This window comes from Sceloporus undulatus, chromosome 1, assembly GCF_019175285.1.
Source record: "Sceloporus undulatus isolate JIND9_A2432 ecotype Alabama chromosome 1, SceUnd_v1.1, whole genome shotgun sequence".
Taxonomy (NCBI): Eukaryota; Metazoa; Chordata; class Lepidosauria; order Squamata; family Phrynosomatidae; genus Sceloporus; species Sceloporus undulatus.
In genome coordinates this window covers 169,665,992-169,684,540 of record NC_056522.1, presented here as the reverse complement: position 1 = coordinate 169,684,540, position 18,549 = coordinate 169,665,992, and the positions used below count along the sequence as shown (strand labels likewise).

General features: G+C 42.3%; 1 protein-coding gene across 1 annotated transcript in view; it reads left to right on the top strand.

Annotated features, from left to right (window-relative positions):
• The window catches only part of C1H21orf58 (chromosome 1 C21orf58 homolog), a 21,699-nt gene extending 3,458 nt beyond the window's left edge, over positions 1–18,241 (top strand). The window contains exons 2-9 of the mRNA XM_042457846.1: positions 1,639–1,696; positions 3,867–3,940; positions 5,662–5,844; positions 6,728–6,842; positions 14,484–14,623; positions 15,246–15,454; positions 15,886–15,954; positions 16,772–18,241. Of these exons, the coding sequence (XP_042313780.1) occupies positions 1,639–1,696; positions 3,867–3,940; positions 5,662–5,844; positions 6,728–6,842; positions 14,484–14,623; positions 15,246–15,454; positions 15,886–15,928 (822 nt within the window). The 3' untranslated portion in view covers positions 15,929–15,954; positions 16,772–18,241. The remainder of the gene's footprint in view (positions 1–1,638; positions 1,697–3,866; positions 3,941–5,661; positions 5,845–6,727; positions 6,843–14,483; positions 14,624–15,245; positions 15,455–15,885; positions 15,955–16,771) is intronic.
• The last annotated feature ends 308 nt before the right edge of the window (positions 18,242–18,549 follow it).

Genomic DNA, 18,549 nt, shown 5'->3' with positions numbered 1-18,549 from the left:
GGCTCTTTGCTATGGAATTCTGGGAGTTGTTTGCTTGCTTTTGTGTGGTGCTCCAAACAGAGGAGCTTTTGTGGGTTCCCTCCTGGAGGGAAGGAGGAGAAGGTCCTGGGCATCCCTGGTAACCCTGCCTCCTGCATGCTGACAGCACAGGAGCCCCGCTGGACATGACACCAGAGGCCCCCTGCAGAAGCAGCCAGACCCTCTCCCTCTTGCTCTCTGCCCTGGTCCCCTCTTTCCCTCTCTCTTTCTCTCTCTTTCCCTCCTTTCCTCTTCTCTCCCTTGTCCCACCTTTCCTCCCTTTTTCCTTCCTTCCCTCCCTCCTTCTTTCCCCCCTCACACCCACACACACCCACACACACCTTCCTTCACTGCAGTCGCTCGCCTCCCTGCCTCCCTGCCTGTCATTCTTTCAGCCAATCCGGAGACGGAGGAATGAGAGAACGGATTTGAGAACGGATAAGTATACCGCACAGACCTCTGTTGGAACGTTCTCATCACGTTACAGCTCGCTGGGAACACATCTAATCTGTACCCTCCCTGGAACACATGTGGAACACATTTGGAACCCGATGGGAACACATTCGTGCGGTATATTCAAATGTGTTCCGTTCTCATCAGGTTCTCAAAACGTTCTGAGAATGCAGTGTGGTATTCTTCTGTGAGAAATGGAAGGAGAAGGGAAGAGAGTGAAAAAAATAAAGAGTCAGGAAAGAAAGGAAAAGACACATGCAGCCAGAATTGGGGAGAGCAGAGAAGGAGCTAGAACAAGAATACTTTTTGCTGTGGTACAACTCATATCTGCTTCAGCCCAAGATATGAAACAGTACTGTTGCTTCAGCTGTTTAGGCTGAGATGCTTAGACCTGTTTGTTAGCCAAGCTTCAGCATCTTGGAGATTTCCCTAAATCCAAAGTATATTCACTACCCACACTGTCACCAAAGTTGGCAGCCTCCACATTTAGAAAGCTGAAGGTGCATCTAAAATCACTTGGAGTTTTGTGATAGGGAAGAAGTGAAAATATTTTCCTGCAGGCTCATAGTGCCCATATTCTCAGCAAGCTAACCTGATTGATAAAACTGGCCTTAGGACATTGCGTGCCCTTGAAATACTTACTGAAAGTTAATAATATCCCTGCAGCATAGAATTTAATTGATGGCCACTCTAGTTGGATCCTGTGTGTTCTACTGTTGCTAAAATTCATTCTCCATCATTCAATGGCCAGGAGTTCTTAAGTGTATTTTGCAGAGGCAGGGGTGCATTGCCAACCCAGAAAGAAACATAGGACAACAAACTGGAAGAAGAAAGGTCACAATTTTATTGAACATAGCTGATAAAAACTGGGTTGGCCCAAACCATGGGTCTGGATGCTGGCATAGACCAACCCACCTGATGACCAATGAACTGCGGTGCTGCCTGGGAAGGATATGCCGCCTGCGGACTCCTAGCCCCACTCCACAAATTGTTTGCACAGGGAGGATTGCAGCCACATTTACGATACCAACTTTAAGCTCATTTTTATATACTGTGTACTTTTTTTTGTCTCCCCCCACACATATCCAATACTTTGAAAGCACTTGTTGAATTTCAAAGTTTGATTCCCTGGCTTTTCATTAAACCTCACATTGCTTTGATTCACAGAAACTCGAAAACGAATTTGAAAACTCAGATAATTTTGAATCTCCTTTCTCTGCAACAAGTAAGCATTTAAAGCTGTTTCAAATTTGTTTGGGAATGGACAAGTGAGGAATGACTCTCAAGGGGTGCACTATGCCAAAAAACAAACAAACCCAAACTGAAATTAATCCCATCTAGATTATACTCCATTACATCTCATTGTAATCAAAAAATATTGAAGACTGGCCTAGTCTTCCATTTTTTCATCAAATATTATCTAGGATTTCCAAAGAGAAACCTTTAAATAAAATCTTTTACTTTCTTAAATCCCTTCCTGAGCTTATTCTGTCAGGGGACTTACGGTGTGCTGTCCATGTACCTACAGAGACACAGTGACATACATGGCAGTATGTATGTTTGTAGTAGTTGTGTGTCTTCAAGTCGTTTTGACTTACAACAATCTTAAGGTGAACCTACCATGGGCATTTCTTGGCAGGAATTGTTCAGAGAAGGTTGACCTTTGGCTTCCTCTGAGGATGAGAGAATGTAACTTGCCCAAGGTTACGCAGTAGATCAAATAACTGCACCATGCTAACTCTATATTTGTAGTTACTTTATTTCATATTAGACAACTTAGTAGTGGATTGTAAGGAAAGATTAAGGTGTAACAGAGATTCTGGGGTAAGGAATAAGCAGTAACCTGAAGGTCTATAAAAATTAATTTTAAAATCCTGTAAGTACCTGATGAAAAATTGAAGACCAGACCAATCTTCAGTATTTATTGATTACAATGGGATGTAGAAGCTACCAAGGTTGAAGTGTTTGGCACTGAGGCAGATGGAAGAACCAGTACCCACTCCAAGATATTGTAACTTGTAAATCTGTAACTTTCAACATTCATGACTATATGCTATTCTACCTAGGGCTAAGGAAAAACAGAACGGATCTTCATAAACTATCTGATGTGTAGGACTGGCAATCCTGACCACAACATGCCAGGGATTGGCACGATATTTGTAGCCTTTGGCTACAACTGGTTCTTTCTTTCCTGGAAACTTGTCAAGGACTAGTAGCCAATTTCTCAGAGACTGGCATCATCCTTTTGGGCAGCACTGATCTAGAAAATGAAAACAGCTGTGTGCATGGAGCTGGTCCTATAATATCTGAAATAACTTTCACTTGATGGTTGGACCAGCTCTAGACAGACCTGTTCTATAGAAATGAAAGTTTGTTTTCTTCAGCAGACACATGCTTATATGGCACATCAGTTAAAGAAAAAAGTTTTAATATTGTGATGCTTCAGCTTGTAGTCGAGCTTGTTCAAAGCTTTTTACCTGTGTTATCTGACAGTCACCCACACAAGTACCCATGTACTTTTTAGTCCACCTCAACTGCACTCAAGTTGTTAAAATGGCTGTATCTGACCTAAGGATTTTGTCACAGTCATCTCTGCCAAGGACCCCAGAACTATTTTTCAGATAGGAGTGTTTAGTGGCCACATCTTAGTATTTCTTAGTGCTTGATTATTTAGTACACTATCAAAGGAGGTTCAAATGCATACAATTTTGCCAGACCATTATTATTTGGGGTGGGGGGAGGGAGAGGAAAGAAAGCCAGTCTAGTAAAAATGGCCATCAGGTGGCCATTATACACAGTTGTTTAGAACTTGTACCCTAAGCTATAGAATCATAGAATCGTAGAGTTGGAAGAGATCACAAGGGCCATCCAGTCCGTCCAACCCCCTGCCATGCAGGAAATCTATAGTTTAAAACTAGTTTGTTTTTGTCATTTAAATGCAGTTAAATATTCTCCTTCCACATCTGTTCCCAGGCAAGTGAATTTCTCATTAAATCCAGTAATATACAATTTAAAATTGCTGTGTGTATATGGAGGGAAACTGGCCTTCTGCACCTCCCTTCCACAAAGCAACCACACACTGTAGTCCTGGTCCAGAACAAACATGAAGGGAAGATTTATATGGGCACAAAGAGTAATAATCCAAATGATACAGAAGTAAAGATGCTGGTGTGGACAAATATCAGATGTTATTAAATGAAATTACATAATGACTTTGTTGATTCTCCCATGCACCCCTCTTCTTATCTAACTCAGCCTTCAACATGTTACCCTTTTTTCTCCTTTGTTGTCTTCCTTTCTTACTCTGCATCCTTCCATCCTTTCTGTATTTTGTTTAAAAAAACAGTTGAAATCACCAGTGAATCAAAGGATTTTTTCCCAATTATTTTTTGCAGGAAACTATGATGGCCATGGTTATGCTTTACAAAGTGCATTGAAACGAAAAAAAGATCTTCTGCAGCAGCTCAGGGTATGATCTAGGCAATGCTTACAAATCCCCCCCCCAAAAAAAATCTTGAAAAACCACACAGGATGCAATCTTATATACACTTATTGCAGAGTGACATAACAGGACATACTCCAGCACAAAGATGCATAGGAATGTACAGTGGTACCCCGGGATACGAATTGATCGCGTTATGAAATTTCCGGGATACGAAAAAGTTACATAGGAAAAAACTGTTCCGGGTTACGATATTTTTTTCGGGTTACGAAAGTTTTTTTGGCGCGAAATTCAAATGCGAAGCGCGGCTAGCAGCTTTCCAGCCGCTAGCCGCGCTTCGGAAAAGCCTTTTTCGGGTTGCGAAATGTATCGGGTTACGAACGCCGCGGCGGAACGAATTAATTTCGTAACCCGAGGTAGCACTGTATAACAGTTTCCAGAATAACAGGAATTAATCAGAACTTTTGAGAATATCTGAGCTCAAATATCTGAGTTCTCAGTACAGTTGTGTATGAAGGCATTCATAAGACTTGGCTGAGCTGCATCAAGTGAAACTCAGGACTAAACTTCACATTACATTGAATACAGTACATATAGCATGCATCTGAAAGGGGCTATAAGGGAGGTAGAACTCACTCGATAGTAGTTTCTCTATGGCAATCAACAGTGAGGAAACAATAATCTTGGCAGCATTTGGAGCACTTGTGTGCTTGATGAAGCTAGAGCTCTGAATGTTAGTTTTAAAAAGTAATTCATTAAATGTATTGCTCCAGTATTTAATTACCTGTATAATGTTTAATTAATTACCTGTGTACTCATGGGATGCAGTGGCTTATTGGTTAAAATGCCACTTCTGATGATCAGAAGATCAGAAGGTTGGCAATTCGAGGCCCAAGTGTTTAATTATGGAATGACAGCTTGGAACATGTGAACAACAGGTCTTTCACAAGCTGGCAACAGGGATTTGTTTGTCTCCTTTTGATACTCAAGTTCACATTGGACCCTAAGTAATGTGCCTTTAACCCCTTGTTATGCTGTGTGTGTGATAAACATTAGCAAATGGGCTTGCTTTTCCGGGATGCCAGCACTTTAACCATTTTTGGGATTTAAGCACATAGGTCTCCGTGTGAAAAAGTCCTTAGTGCTTAATCTGTAAAGACATTCTTGATAATTCTTGAGGAGGTTCAACTACATAGGAGTAAAAAAATATAGCCATGTTAGTCTGGGAAATAAGTATGCAAAGGGATTTTGTAGCACCTTTGAGACTAACATGGCTGTGTTCCTGACTCCTGTGTAGTTGGTTTCAGATTTAATAAGAAGTTTAGTGGTGAGGAAATAATTATTTCCCTTCTAAATACCCTATAAAGAAGCTATTTGTCCTGCACTGGGGGAAAATAAATACTTGTATTTCTGCTAATAGCACATTCAGAGTGAAATAGACTATACTGGGACTGTGATCTGAAAAGGTTAAATAGTCCCTGCAGTGCCCTTCCTTCTGTCAAAATTAGAATCCTGTACAGCAGTTTTACAAATTAATCCTGTTCTTCCTTCATAAATTCCTGGACAGGAGTTTTGGTTTTTTTTTATTTAATGAAAAGTTAAATGATCAGTTTTTCATGAATGCCTAGCAGGACAGTGCTCATTTTTTTGGGAGGAGGGGGGAACACTGCTATCTTATCACAGCAGGGTTGCCTATAGCAAATGTATTCACATGGGAATATTAGATGTGTCTGTGTGTGGTATTGTAGGATCAAAATCTTTTGGATGAATTTTCACTACCACATGGATTGCCGAGAATCCAAAGAATACACATCAGACCAGAACATGTCTACCAAGCTCCTCATCTTCCTCCTCCTCCTCCTCCTCCTCCTCCTCCTCCTCCTCCTCCTCCTCCTGCTGTACCTGAACAACCAAGGATTATCCAGCAGACAGTAAGTGCCTCATATTATATCAATTCTGTCAAGGGGAAAATTCATATTAATGAACTCTTAATAAGGAAAACAATCCATAAGCACAAATTATATATTTGACAAACTGTATAGCAATACAATCAGTCCATTCACAGCAAGCCAACAACAGCAGAGCTTTGAAGGTACTGCTAGACTTTGGGTTTTCTTCCTTTCTCCCTTAAAAAAATCAAAATAAAACAAAAAACGGTCTCAGCGGCAGTATCTTGAACAGCTCAGACTGCAAACATCATGGCCTGAAACCTACTGTTAGTTCCAATTAGAGCAAACTCACTCCATTAATGGAATTTATCTACGTGTTTACACATTGTTCAACAATTGATTCAATGGGTCCACTTAGTTAGGAATAACATGTAGGATTCAAATGTATGTCTTTGTGACATGAAATTATTCATCTCTATATTTCTGCATATCAAAATGAATTAGACTAGATTAGTTGTTCTTTGTCATTTGTTATGTGAAGTCAAAGGCTTTCATGGCCGGCTTCCATAGTTTTTTGTAGGTTTCACGGGCTGTGTGGCCATGTTCTGGAAGAGTTTATTCCTGATGTTTCACCAGCATCTGTGGCTGGCATCTTCAGAGAATGCTGACCTGGAAGAGAGTGGACACACACACACACACACACACACACACACACACACACACACTGTGTGACCCTGGGAAGGCAGGAGAGATTCCCATGTTAATCTGTGTATTGTTCTGTTATTGATGACAGGGCCTCAGGGTGGGAGGATATGCAAAATGTTAGTTTAATATGTTTGTTTACTACTGAACATCTCCAAGTGTAGGATTTTAGCTACTGCCATTGAGTCACTGACTAATCTGTTTGCCTTCTTCCCTTTCCAAGTTGCCTCAACAACCAGCAACTATTATTCAACAAATACCTCAGCATCCACCTCTCATTGCTCAAATTCCACCTCCACAGCCTTTCCCAGCCCCTCGTTCTGGGAGTATTAAAGAAGGTAAGCACCACCATGCTAAAACTATAGTCCTATATATTTTCCTGGGAGTAATCTTGAATGACTATACTGGGACTGGTTCCCAAGTAAACATTGTGGGAGCACTAAAGATGTTGTTGCCACCACATTTGCAATATGCTGCTTTGGCAAGGGGCAGGAAGGGAAGATCCAGGGTCCCTTCTGACCTTTACTTCAGCATCATCAAGTATGAAGTTTATCACATGGGGGGAAAAAGTCCCCCGATGCGTTCTAATGAGTGCGGGCACGCACGGAGCGTGATGGGAACCCGATGGGTCCCAGAATGCTAGTTTACAAGCGTTCCCAGAATGGCACCCCCTGGAACACATTGGGAACCCGATGGGAACGCCCGGCAGCGACGGCGGTGTTCTGCCGGGCAGTAAACTAGCATTCTGGGACCCATCAGGTTCCCATCACGCTCCGTGCATGTCCGCACTCGTGCTCGTTAGAACGCATCGGAAGACGTTTTTTCCCCCATGCGATAAACTTCTATGATGAGCACAATGATCTTGACAGCTTTCCTCCTTTGTTAACAGCTCAGGACCTGGTTTAGCAACCTATTTTAGGGTCAAACTAGATTCAGTTTGAAATATTTTTTGAAATTCAGAAAGTATATGGACTTAAAATTGTGAGGAAGATTAAATACTTAGGAGTGACTATTACTAAAAGAAATATTGATCTTTTGATTAATAACTATTAAGAATTGTGGAAAGACTTAAAAAAAGATTTAGAGAAATGGGCGAAATTACATCTCTCGTTATTGGAGAGGGCATCTGTAATGAATGTACTTCAGAGAATTTTATTTTTATTTCAAAATCTCCCTATTATCTCCAATGATAAATACTTGGATAAATGGCAAAAAGTATTATCTCAATTTCTTTGGCAGGGCAAAAAAGCAAGGATAAGCTGGAAACTTTTAACAGATGATAAGAATAACAGAGGGTGGGCTTTACCAAATATTAAACTGTGTTACCATGCCTCATGCTTAAAATGGATTGAAGATTGGGTTAAGCTTGATAATGATCGGATTCTATGTTTAGAAAAGAATAATATGCGATATGGTTTTCATGGCTATATGTGAGACAACAAAGTAAGAACTGACAGAAATTTTGAACATCATTTTATTCGTCGTGCCCTATTCAGCGTCTGGAACAAAATTAAGAAACAATTCTATAGAAATATACCAATGTGGGTCTCTTCCTATGAGACGTTATCCCATAGTACTAGAGATGGTAAGGAAAAATGGCTAAATTACAATGATCTATCTATAAAGGAATTTGATGGTACATGTTGGAAACTTAAGATGGAACCATTAGAACAGTTACAAGAGATCAATAAAAATGTAAGCTGGTTCTCTTACAATCAACTATATTCAAGATTTAACCAAGATCGTAAAGAACCAGGGATAGGAGAAGAAAGTAATGAGCTGGATGGAATCTTTTTTTTGATAAAAAAAGGGTCAAATATTTCGAAATTTTATAAAGTATTGAAAGGACGTGATTTGGAATCAGAAGAGATAAAACATGTAATGATAAGATGGGCAAGAGACATAGGTAAACCAATATATTTAGAAACCTGGAAATGTTTGTGGAAATTAACAAATAGATTCACTCTTTGTCAAAATCTAAAAGAAAATTATTTTAAAATGCTGTACCATTGGTACCTTACACTCAAGAAATTGAATCTTATTTACAAAACTAAGTCAAGTGCTTGTTGGAAATGTGGTGACTCAGATGCTAATTTCTATCATTGTTGGTGGGAATGTCCGAAAGTAAAAGAGTACTGGGTTAATATTTGTAACTTAATTTCGAAAATACTGCAAGCTAACGTTTCTTTAAAATGTGAAATTTTCTTATTAAATATTATAGAGAATAAATTACATAATAATATCAAAAGAATATTATTATATATGGTAACAACCGCAAGGATTTTGCTTGCAAGATATTGGAGGAATAATCAAGTACCTATGAAAAAAGATTGGTTGGTGAAACTTAGAGAAAATATGGATATGGATATCTTGACCTCACTTATGAAAAACAATTCCACAAATAATACAATTAGTGATTGTGAATGTGTTAGAAAATACTATCAGAAACTAGGTTGGAGCTTTAATTAACCTTATATATAAGATTTGTTTGCTTATGATAGGTTATGATATGTTGTTATATTTTAGTTAAGTATATAGTTAATAGTGATATAAGATATTACGTTCAAAGCAATATAAAACAATTAAACATGATTAGAGATTATGTAGTTCTATAAGAATTTTTTTTTCAGAAATATGGGATTTATAATATTATGCTTTGATTTGGTAGAGGTAACATCGAAGATTCGGAAGTATTCTAATAATAATAATAATAATAATAATAATAATATAATATTTATTTGTAAAACGCCCTCTGGCAAACAACAGTAAAATATAAAATATGACAATTAAAATCACTTTATATCCCTCCCCCCCTTAATACAGGATTAAACAGTATAACATATTAAAACACAATATCAAGCATAAAAACAGCAATTTAAAACTAAAAACCCTGATATCCCTCTGTTGATCTCAACCACACTAATGGGGGGCCACGGGAGGAATAGGGACAGGGAACCTGGGAACCTGGGCCGAGATGGTTAATCTGGAAAGGGCCTGCCGGAGAGATCCGCTTGACCGCTTTTTTAAAGCTGTCAATGATGTTATCTGACGGATCTCATTTGCAGGTCGTTCCAGCAGTTTGGGGGCGACAGCAGAGAACGCCCTCTGGGAGGTCGCTGCAAGCCTAGATTTTAGAGGTCTGTAGTAGGTCCTCCCAGAGGACCGGAGAGTGGCGGGGAGGAGGTGCGGAGGAGGCGGTCCCAAGATAGCTTGGACCCAGCCATTAGGGCTTTAAAAGGTGATAACCAACACCTTGTACTGGGCCCGGAAGCTGATAGGCAGCCAGGGAGGGACCTCAAAACCAGAGTAATGTGGTCCTCCAGATGTACCTGACACAAGCCTGGCTGCCATGTTTTGAACCAGCTGAATTCCGAGTCAAGCACAGGGGTAGCCCCATGTAGAGTGCATTACAGAAGTCAGAGCGTGAGGTTACCAGCGTGTGCAAACCGTCCCGAGATCCCTTACTGCCAGAAAAGGGCGCAGCTGGCGTATCAGCCGAAGCTGATAACAGACACTCCTGACACGTCGGCATTTACCTGATTGTCATCAGGAGCGACGAGTCAAGGAGCACCCCAGACTGCGAACAAAGTCGCTGGAGGAGAGTGTGACCCAATCCAGGAAGTGGAGGTTGCAACACCAATTCTTTGGTTTCGGGGCCGCTACCATGAGCACCTCCGTCTTGTCTGGATTCAGTTTTCAATCTGTTTTTTTCCTCATCAGCCCATACAGTTACCGCCGGAAGACATTCATTGAGAGAAGAGATGCCATCGGAAATTCGAGGCCGACGAACGAGATACGGAGAAATAGATTTGGGTGTCATCAGCGTACTGATAAAACCCAGCACCATAACTCCGTATTATCTCACCCAGCGGCTTCATATAGAGGTTAAATAACATCGGGGACAAAAACAGCCCGCCCTGAGGAACCCACAAGTGAGGTACCTCTTTACTGGAGCTACAGTCCCCGAGTAGCACCCTCTGAGACCTGCCCGAGAGGAAGGACCGGAACCACTGCAAAGCAGTTGCCCCCGAATACCTAACCCCTCAGGCGGTCCAAGAGGATGCCATGATCTATAGTATCAAAAGCCCACGGAGAGGTCTAAGAGCACAACAGGGTCACACATCTCCCTGTCAATGCTCAGACGCAGATCGTCGGTCAAGGCAACCATGGCAGTCTCAACCCAAAAATCCGGCCTAAAGCCAGTTTGAAAGGGTCTAGATAATCGCTTCACCAAGACAGCTTGGAGCTGAAGGGCAACGCCTCCTTCGATCACCTTGCCAAAATGGCAGCAATGACACCGGCCTATAATTCCTCTATATCCAGGGGGTCCACGGAAGGTTTTTTCAGGAGTGGCCTAACCGACGCCGCTTCCTTTAAAAAAGATGGAACATGTCCGTCCCTGAAGGATGCACTAGATATCCGTGAGGAACTCATCAAATGCATCCCCCCCCCCCGGACGGCCAGCATGATGGGCAGGGGCAAGAGGGCAAGGTTGTCTTCCTCACCTTAACAAGCAGCTTGTCCACGTCATCAGTACTATCACAGATGGAGCTGATCCAGTATGACACATCGGCGGAGTCACTGGACGCCTCGCCTGTCAACTCTGTTTCAAAACGGTGGCATCTAAGTCGGCTCTTATCTGAGAGATTTTTGTCGCAGAGAAGTTGTTAAAACGCGTCACGAGCAGGCCGTGCATCGGGTTTAAGTAGGGATTTGGCGCAGGGGTCACCTGCGTCATTTCCCTCACCACCTTAAAAGCTCTGCTGGATGGGACTCTGCAGACGCAATACGTGCAGAGAGAAGGCTCTCTCTCTTCGCGGCACGTATTGCCCGTCACTTAGGAACGAAGAAATGCCTATGGCGAGTCTGTCGGATAAGAGGCGAGTCCCGCCACCCTGTGCTCTACCGTCGGCACAAACCGCTTCATCTTCCTCAGCTCTGGTGTGAACCAGGGCCCCCGATTTGGGGCGGGATGGCAAGGGCGCTTGGGAGCGATCGTGTCGATAGCCCTGGTAAGAATTGGTGTTCACGGTATGGACCAGAGCATCGGCCGATCACCGGGCTGTCATCCCAACCATTAAACCCTAAGGATGGTGTGGAATCCAATGGGCTCCATCAGCCTCGAGGGCAGACCATTAATGGGTCCCGCCCCCCGGGGGGGCAGATATTGGCTCTAAGTTTCGTCTGGACCAGGAAATGATCTGTCCGCATGACGAATGCGGAGGTACTTACCACCTCCGCACCATGGATATTCCTGTTCCGCTGAAGACGCGCATCGAGTGTAGGACCTGCACAATGTGTGGGCCCTTTGACCAATGGGATAGGCCACATGTTGTCATGGTTCTCATGAACTCTTTGAGCTGCACCTGTTAAACTGGTCTCGAGCGGAATGTTAAAGTCCCCAAAACTAGAGGCTGGGGGTCTCCAACAGCAGCTCAGAGACCAGCTGTGTCAGCTCGGTCAAGGGAGTCTGCCAGACAATGGGGTGGCGGTAGACTAGCAAAATCCCAAACTATCCTGGGCTTCAGGCTAAGGTACATACACTCGAAATGGACTGTGTTCCAGACAGTATCCTGGCCAAGGTCAGATGGTTCTTATAATTAGTAGCCACTCCGCCCCCCCCCACCGCCGCACTTCCCCTCACCTGCTCACTGACAGAGTAAACAGCTGGGGAGGGCCTGCGCCCATATGGCAGTGCTAGTCCTCTCCCAGCCAGGTCCTCGGTGAAGCAAGCCAGGTCGGCAATCTTCAGCCAGAGGAGGTCCTGGATGATATGGGTCTTGTTTTTTACCGACCTGGCATTGCAAAGGAGCAGAGTGAGGTTCTGTGGAATGGTTGATTTGCTCTCCAAGCCATCCTGAGAAACAGAGGGAACTGAAGACGGGATAGCTTTCAGACAGCGATCCCGTCTTCTTTTGTAACATATTCTATATATTCAAATATATGATTCAAATAAGTATTGAATAATCACAGTTCTGTGATGTATTGTATTTTATTGTTTTACATGTATGTATATTGTATAATGTGTATGTGTTTGTTTCCATTTGTATTGTCTTGTTGATGTCTGGTATTTAATAAAATTATTTTTTTTAAAAAAAAGAAACATTTTCAGCTTAAAAATATAATAAAGGTATGGGTTTCTGGTGTCTCTGACTATGATCAGGCAGAGTGGAAAAGCTCCATCTTTCCTACTTGTTGGGGGGGGGGGGGGGGGAGGGAATCTGTGTTGACCGATTGTATTCTTTGAATGGATATAATAGCACTTTTATGTTTTCCCCATTACATCTTGCTTGGCTGTTAGAAAGAACATAATACAGAGAGAAATTAAGCTTTTTGCAAATGTTTTGCCATATAGTGGATGGTTAATTTTGCCACTTGTGATCTTATAATCCAGGTTGTATTGTCCACAGTGCGTTATGGTGAATCAAACCTCTATACGTGTATTTCTATTTCCCACTGCTGTGCAGTTGGACATTTACCAGTCATTAACCAAGCTACTCACATAGTATCGGCCCCATACAGACAGGCCAAAATAAAGCTGCTTTGGGTCACTTTGGAGATATGCTGTTTCAATGATGCATGCATCTTGAGAGTCCGGAAGCTGCGCCAAAGCTGTGCTCCAGTCCTTAGGACTGGAACGTGGCTTTGACGCAGCTTCCAGACTCTTAGGATGCATGCATCATTGAAACAGCATACCTTTAAAGTGACCCCAAGCAGCTTTATTTTGGACTGTCTGTATGGGGCCATCCTTATCTTTCTACAGAATAAAATTCACAGCCAATACTGCTGAACTAATATTACTTGAAAAGACCAGCCTAAAAACAGTATTTAGAACAAAGACACAGACACTTATCAATTTCCAAGACCATCCTGTGCTAGATCAGTGTGAGGTACATGCACAGACACACTCATACACATTCTTACACCACCCTGACATATATGTCAGCAGGGCAGATGAGGTTTAAATCTTGCCCTCCTGTCCACTGAGATCCCCATGGATCATTGGTATGTGTGTAGGGTTGCCATAAGTCAGGACCTCCAAACCAGGACAAATGTAGGACAAAAATTTCAAATGGAGGACACTTTTTTTTAAACAAAAATGGAGAACACATGAAAAAATTTGCTGATTTTTAAAAAAATGATAATAAATGCATGTTTCTGAGGCTTCTATAGATAATTGCCCCCTCTTGCCCCCGCTTCCCCCTCTTGCTCCCCCATGCCTGCCGCTGGCCCTCGCTTGCCCCTCATGCCCGCCACTTGCCCCCCCTTGCCCGCCTCCTCCTGACCTCTTCCTCCTGACAGCCAGCAAAGGGTGTGGTGCTGGTGGTGGCCACAGCGACGGCTGCATGAGCGGCCCCACGTGAGCGCACCAGAGGCCCCCCGTGAGTGGCCCCCCGCGGGCGTGTGAGAGGCCCCACGTAAGCGTGCGAGAGGCCAAAGGCCCTGCGAGAGGCCAAAGGCCCCATGAGAGGCCAAAGGCCCCGCGCGACCACACGAGAGGCCAGAGGCCCCACGCGAGGGCCTCAGGAGTGGCCGCGCAGCCACAGCCGGCCCTTAGCCTCCTTCAGCAGTGCCCAGGGGTGGGGGCCAGAACAAAGGCCAAACCGGGGTGGGACCGTGAAGACCGGTCCAAACCCGGGAAAGTCCCGCCCCCCGGCGGGATATGGCAACCCTAGATGTGTGGGTAGGTGTAGAGATGAAAGCTTTCTCTTCTCCCTCGTATGAGATGGAAAACAGCAGTCAGCACTGAGACTGCTGTTTCTGTGCCACTACTCCTGCCTACCCACAGCCTAGATAATCAGTAAGTCTGCAGGAAATTGTTGGTGGTGCAGTCTTTATGGGTAGCACTGCCAGTGGTCAGGGGGTGCCAACCTAGTGTACCTGTGCTTTATAGGCTGCTTCACCCCTTACTTTCCACTGTAATCTCTGTAGACAACAAGAAATGGCCTCTTGATGTTGTCTTCCATCCTTATCTCCAGATATGGTGGAGATGATGCTAATGCAAAATGCACAGATGCACCAGATCATTATGCAGAACATGATGCTGAAATCTCTACCACCACCTGTTCATTCACCAGCTAGTGGGCATGGAGGTCCTATGCTTCAACATGGGCAGCAGGTAAATTTGTTTTTATAAGTCATCAAATACTAGCAGATGGCAGTTGAGAAGCTGGAAATTCAGATCTAGATCTTTGACAGTAGAGTTTGATTCATCAGGCAAAATATACCAACTATGACAACAGTCTTATATTAATTTGATGACTAATTAATTAAAGTAGAGATCCCTCAGTCCTGTGTTATAGTCCACCAGAGTCTTGGGAACATAGTCTACTGGCTGCTAAGCTATGTATATTATTATACATACTATCTGTAGTAAAAGTACTAAGGGTACCCTTAGTAAAGGGTGGTAGTAGTAGTACAGTGTATGCATTCTGATAATCAGAAAGTTCAAAGATGAAAGCTGGACCCAAAGTACCCAAATTTGCTAGAACTTTCAATCTTAAGTATAAAGCATAAGAAGAAAAACACTTAACAGGTCTTACAATAAGGAAACTTAATTGTTTATAGTTTTCTTGTTGTTTTGTTTTGCAGTGGGAACTGGATTTAGTTGTTTGTAAGCTTAAAATACAAAGTTCTTAAGCAGCAACACAGCAAACTGAATAATATCAGGAATTCAAGTTTGCCTTCCCTGGTAATCTGGGAATGCTAAATGTATGCTCTTCTTTCTGAACTATGTGCAGTTTACTGCCCCTGTTTTGGTAAGAGCTGAGAAGTCACGGCCATCAACAGTACACCATCATCATTACTCTTCTCCTGGGATAGCAGCTATTCCATCTCAGGTTGGCTTTTCCATGTGGCCTTCAGTCATGCAACCTAACCTTGGTACACAACTAGGAGGATTCCCATCTGATGTCCATAATTTGCCCATTCCAGTTACTGCAATACAAAGGTAACTCAACAGTTTACAATGGTACACTGCAAATACTGATTTGCATTTCTGTGGTTACTTACTGATTCATCTTTTTAATACTTTCTTAACAAGTTTTCCAATTCATTTTTGTTTTCACATTGCTCATAACAGATGATTAAAATAGAATATGTAACATGAATGATAAATATATTTTTAATATTAAGAAAGCAATTAACATCTCATTCTGGCTAGCTTGATTCAATTGCCTAGCCAGATTCCAGGTGTTGGCTGAGATCTCAACTTTTGTGAAAGCCACTGTTACACTTTGAAAATTAATTATTGGTCACTGCAATTCTGAGCTCATATAGATGCCTAGCAAGCTAGTAAGAAAAAGCAAGGGTGCATTGCAGGCATAAAACTAATTCCTTGGTATTAATGTATAAATGTAATTACATGCTCTTTCTTCCAAGTGTGCCACCCCATGGAGTGCTTGGACTACCCCAAGGTTTGTAGACTTCTACAGCATCTGGCAAGCAAAGGTAACCAGTGCATAAGGTTCCTCTGCATTAAACTGACTCTTGTCTTTCTGCCTAATAACTAAGCAAGGTGACACCTTTTACCACTTGAGGGAGCACCTCTTCCAAAAAATACTTTACATATCAACTTTGACCCAATATGAAAAGACAGAAAAACCCAGGATAGACTATGCAGGTCTGAAATACTTGTTTGGGAGAAGGAGCATCTTACTCCAGTCCTGTCAGCTCTGGGCTCTCTTCCTTGCCTGAACTATCATATTATTCAACTGATGCCCTTGAACTACTATGCTTTCTCTAGGAGAGCTCTTTATTTCAGCAGGGTGACTAGAAAGAGGTTCAGGATTTTCTGTTAGCTCTCAAAAGTGATCTGCAGTGGATTGTCTTTTTCTGACTCCCAACGTTTTAACTATCATAGCAGTAAGCCCTTTTCCTCTTAAATTAGGATGTGGAAATCAAGAAAATAGGAGGAAAAGGGAATAGATTTGTGGGTGAGATTCTTTGTCTCCACGTGTTTGATTGTTGTAGTTTGTTATTGTTATGTGCCTTCAAGTCATTTTTGACTTATGGAGACCCTAAGGTGTTCAGAAGCTTTTTTCCTTCGCCCTGTTCTGAGGCTGAGAGGGTATGACTTACCCAGAATTGCCAAAGTGGTTCTCTGTGGCTAAGCAGGGATTTGAATCCTGGTCTCCAGAGTCATAGTTCAGTGCTCAAACCATCAAACTATGCTGGTTCTTTGTTTGTATTTTTATTCACATGTATTATTTCAGAGCTGCATTATTATTTTGTTTAATTATGTTACACATGTTGGTTTTTCTTATAGGTGGCCAGCAAAGAGACACTAGTCACGTGGCTGAACTAGAGCTGGAATGTTGTCATCTGATACTTCATTTCACAACAGTGATAACTGTTACTTTGATCCTTCACATATTTACTCAGAAGTAATCCTACTAAATTCAATGGAACCTACATCAAACAGAATTTGTGAAGGATTGCAGGCAGCCTAGACACTAATTACAACTGAAGAATACGATAACAATGCTGTTATGCCAGTGTGTTCTTTTTCTACACATTGCATTCCGATGTGCACACCCTGCTTGGAAACAGAAGGAAGAAATACAGTCAGCCCTCTACATTTGCGGCTTTTATTTTTGAGGATCTGACTATTCACAGATTTGATTAATATGTTCTCCCTAGGAATATCTAGGTCCCCCAGCTTGACTGTATGGTCAACATTCACCAGATGTTGCACTGGAGGACCTAGAGCTTCCTAGAAAAAACACTTGTCCTAGTGTTTTTGTAGGTCTTCCAATGGAATTCTTCTGGCAGATGTTTACCACAGACCTGCACTGGAGGGCCTAGAGATTCTTAGAGAGGTGTCCTCTCAGTTAAAAAAAACAGTGTTTTGTTATTTACAGTTTTCTCACTTTCACAGGGGTCCTGTGCCCTAACCACAGCGAATATGGAGGGCCCACTGTAATGCAAAACAGGACAAGAACAGTGTCAGAATTATTCATGGCAACATCACCAGATCCCTCCAGTCATGGGCTGAAGTGTTGAGAAGCCAGTCCACTTAGAGCACTGGAAATGCACCCTGATACACCCTACCCATCATCCACTGCCACTGATACCACCACCATGTGTAACTCACAGCTGTCAGAACACTGGCAATAACAGAGCACCCACCATTGTGGGAGTACCTGTGGTACAAGCTGAAATGAAACAGCCACTCATTGGTAGGAATAGGACATGCACAGTAGCTAGAATCTTATTGTACCCATTTACACACACATTGCTCAGAAGCGTGCTTCTGATTGTACCACATGAGATGGGGATGGGAAAGAGTACACATCACAACATCCAGACAGCTCCCTTGGCTGGAGGCCCATAGAAGGAACAAAAAGGGGCCCTGGGACAAAGAGATAAGAAGAAATTAGTTAACTGACAAAGCGTTCTGGTGGCCCCATTTGCTCATTGCTGTCACTTCTTCATAAACACTCACTGCAAATCCAGGATCAAGGATCAAGACAGTCTGTACTCCCTCTGTTGCCTTCCTGTTGCTTTTGGACATTCTTTCTCCAGCCAATGAGAGTATCTATGTCAGTGCTACTCAGGCTATTTGATGTGGAAGCTGGCAATTACTTTTCCCTCAAAGTGCCGGGGACTGGCACCATATTTGTGCCCGCTTGGTATGTTTATTTCTTTCTTAAAAACTCTCCAGGAGCTGTCAGCCAATGGCTCAGGAACCACCACATTTGAATAATATTGATTTATGTATTACATTCACATGTCAAATGAGATGGCATTAAAAGAACACAACATGGATATATTTCATATTTTAAAAAATCTACTTGACAGACGTTTGAAATATGGTTTAAATCATTCTTTTAAAAAAAAAAATTCTGTCACCATCACCTCGACATCCCTTTTTAAGAGGAGGAGAGACAAAGAAATATAAAATAAATAAATAAAGGAATAAAGGATTTATTTAAAAATGGTAAACCTATGCAATTAGATATATTTTAGAATAAATTTAAACCAATAGACTGTACCTGGCTACAAATCAACTCTTTTCTTACTAAACTGACCAAAGGTCTCCCA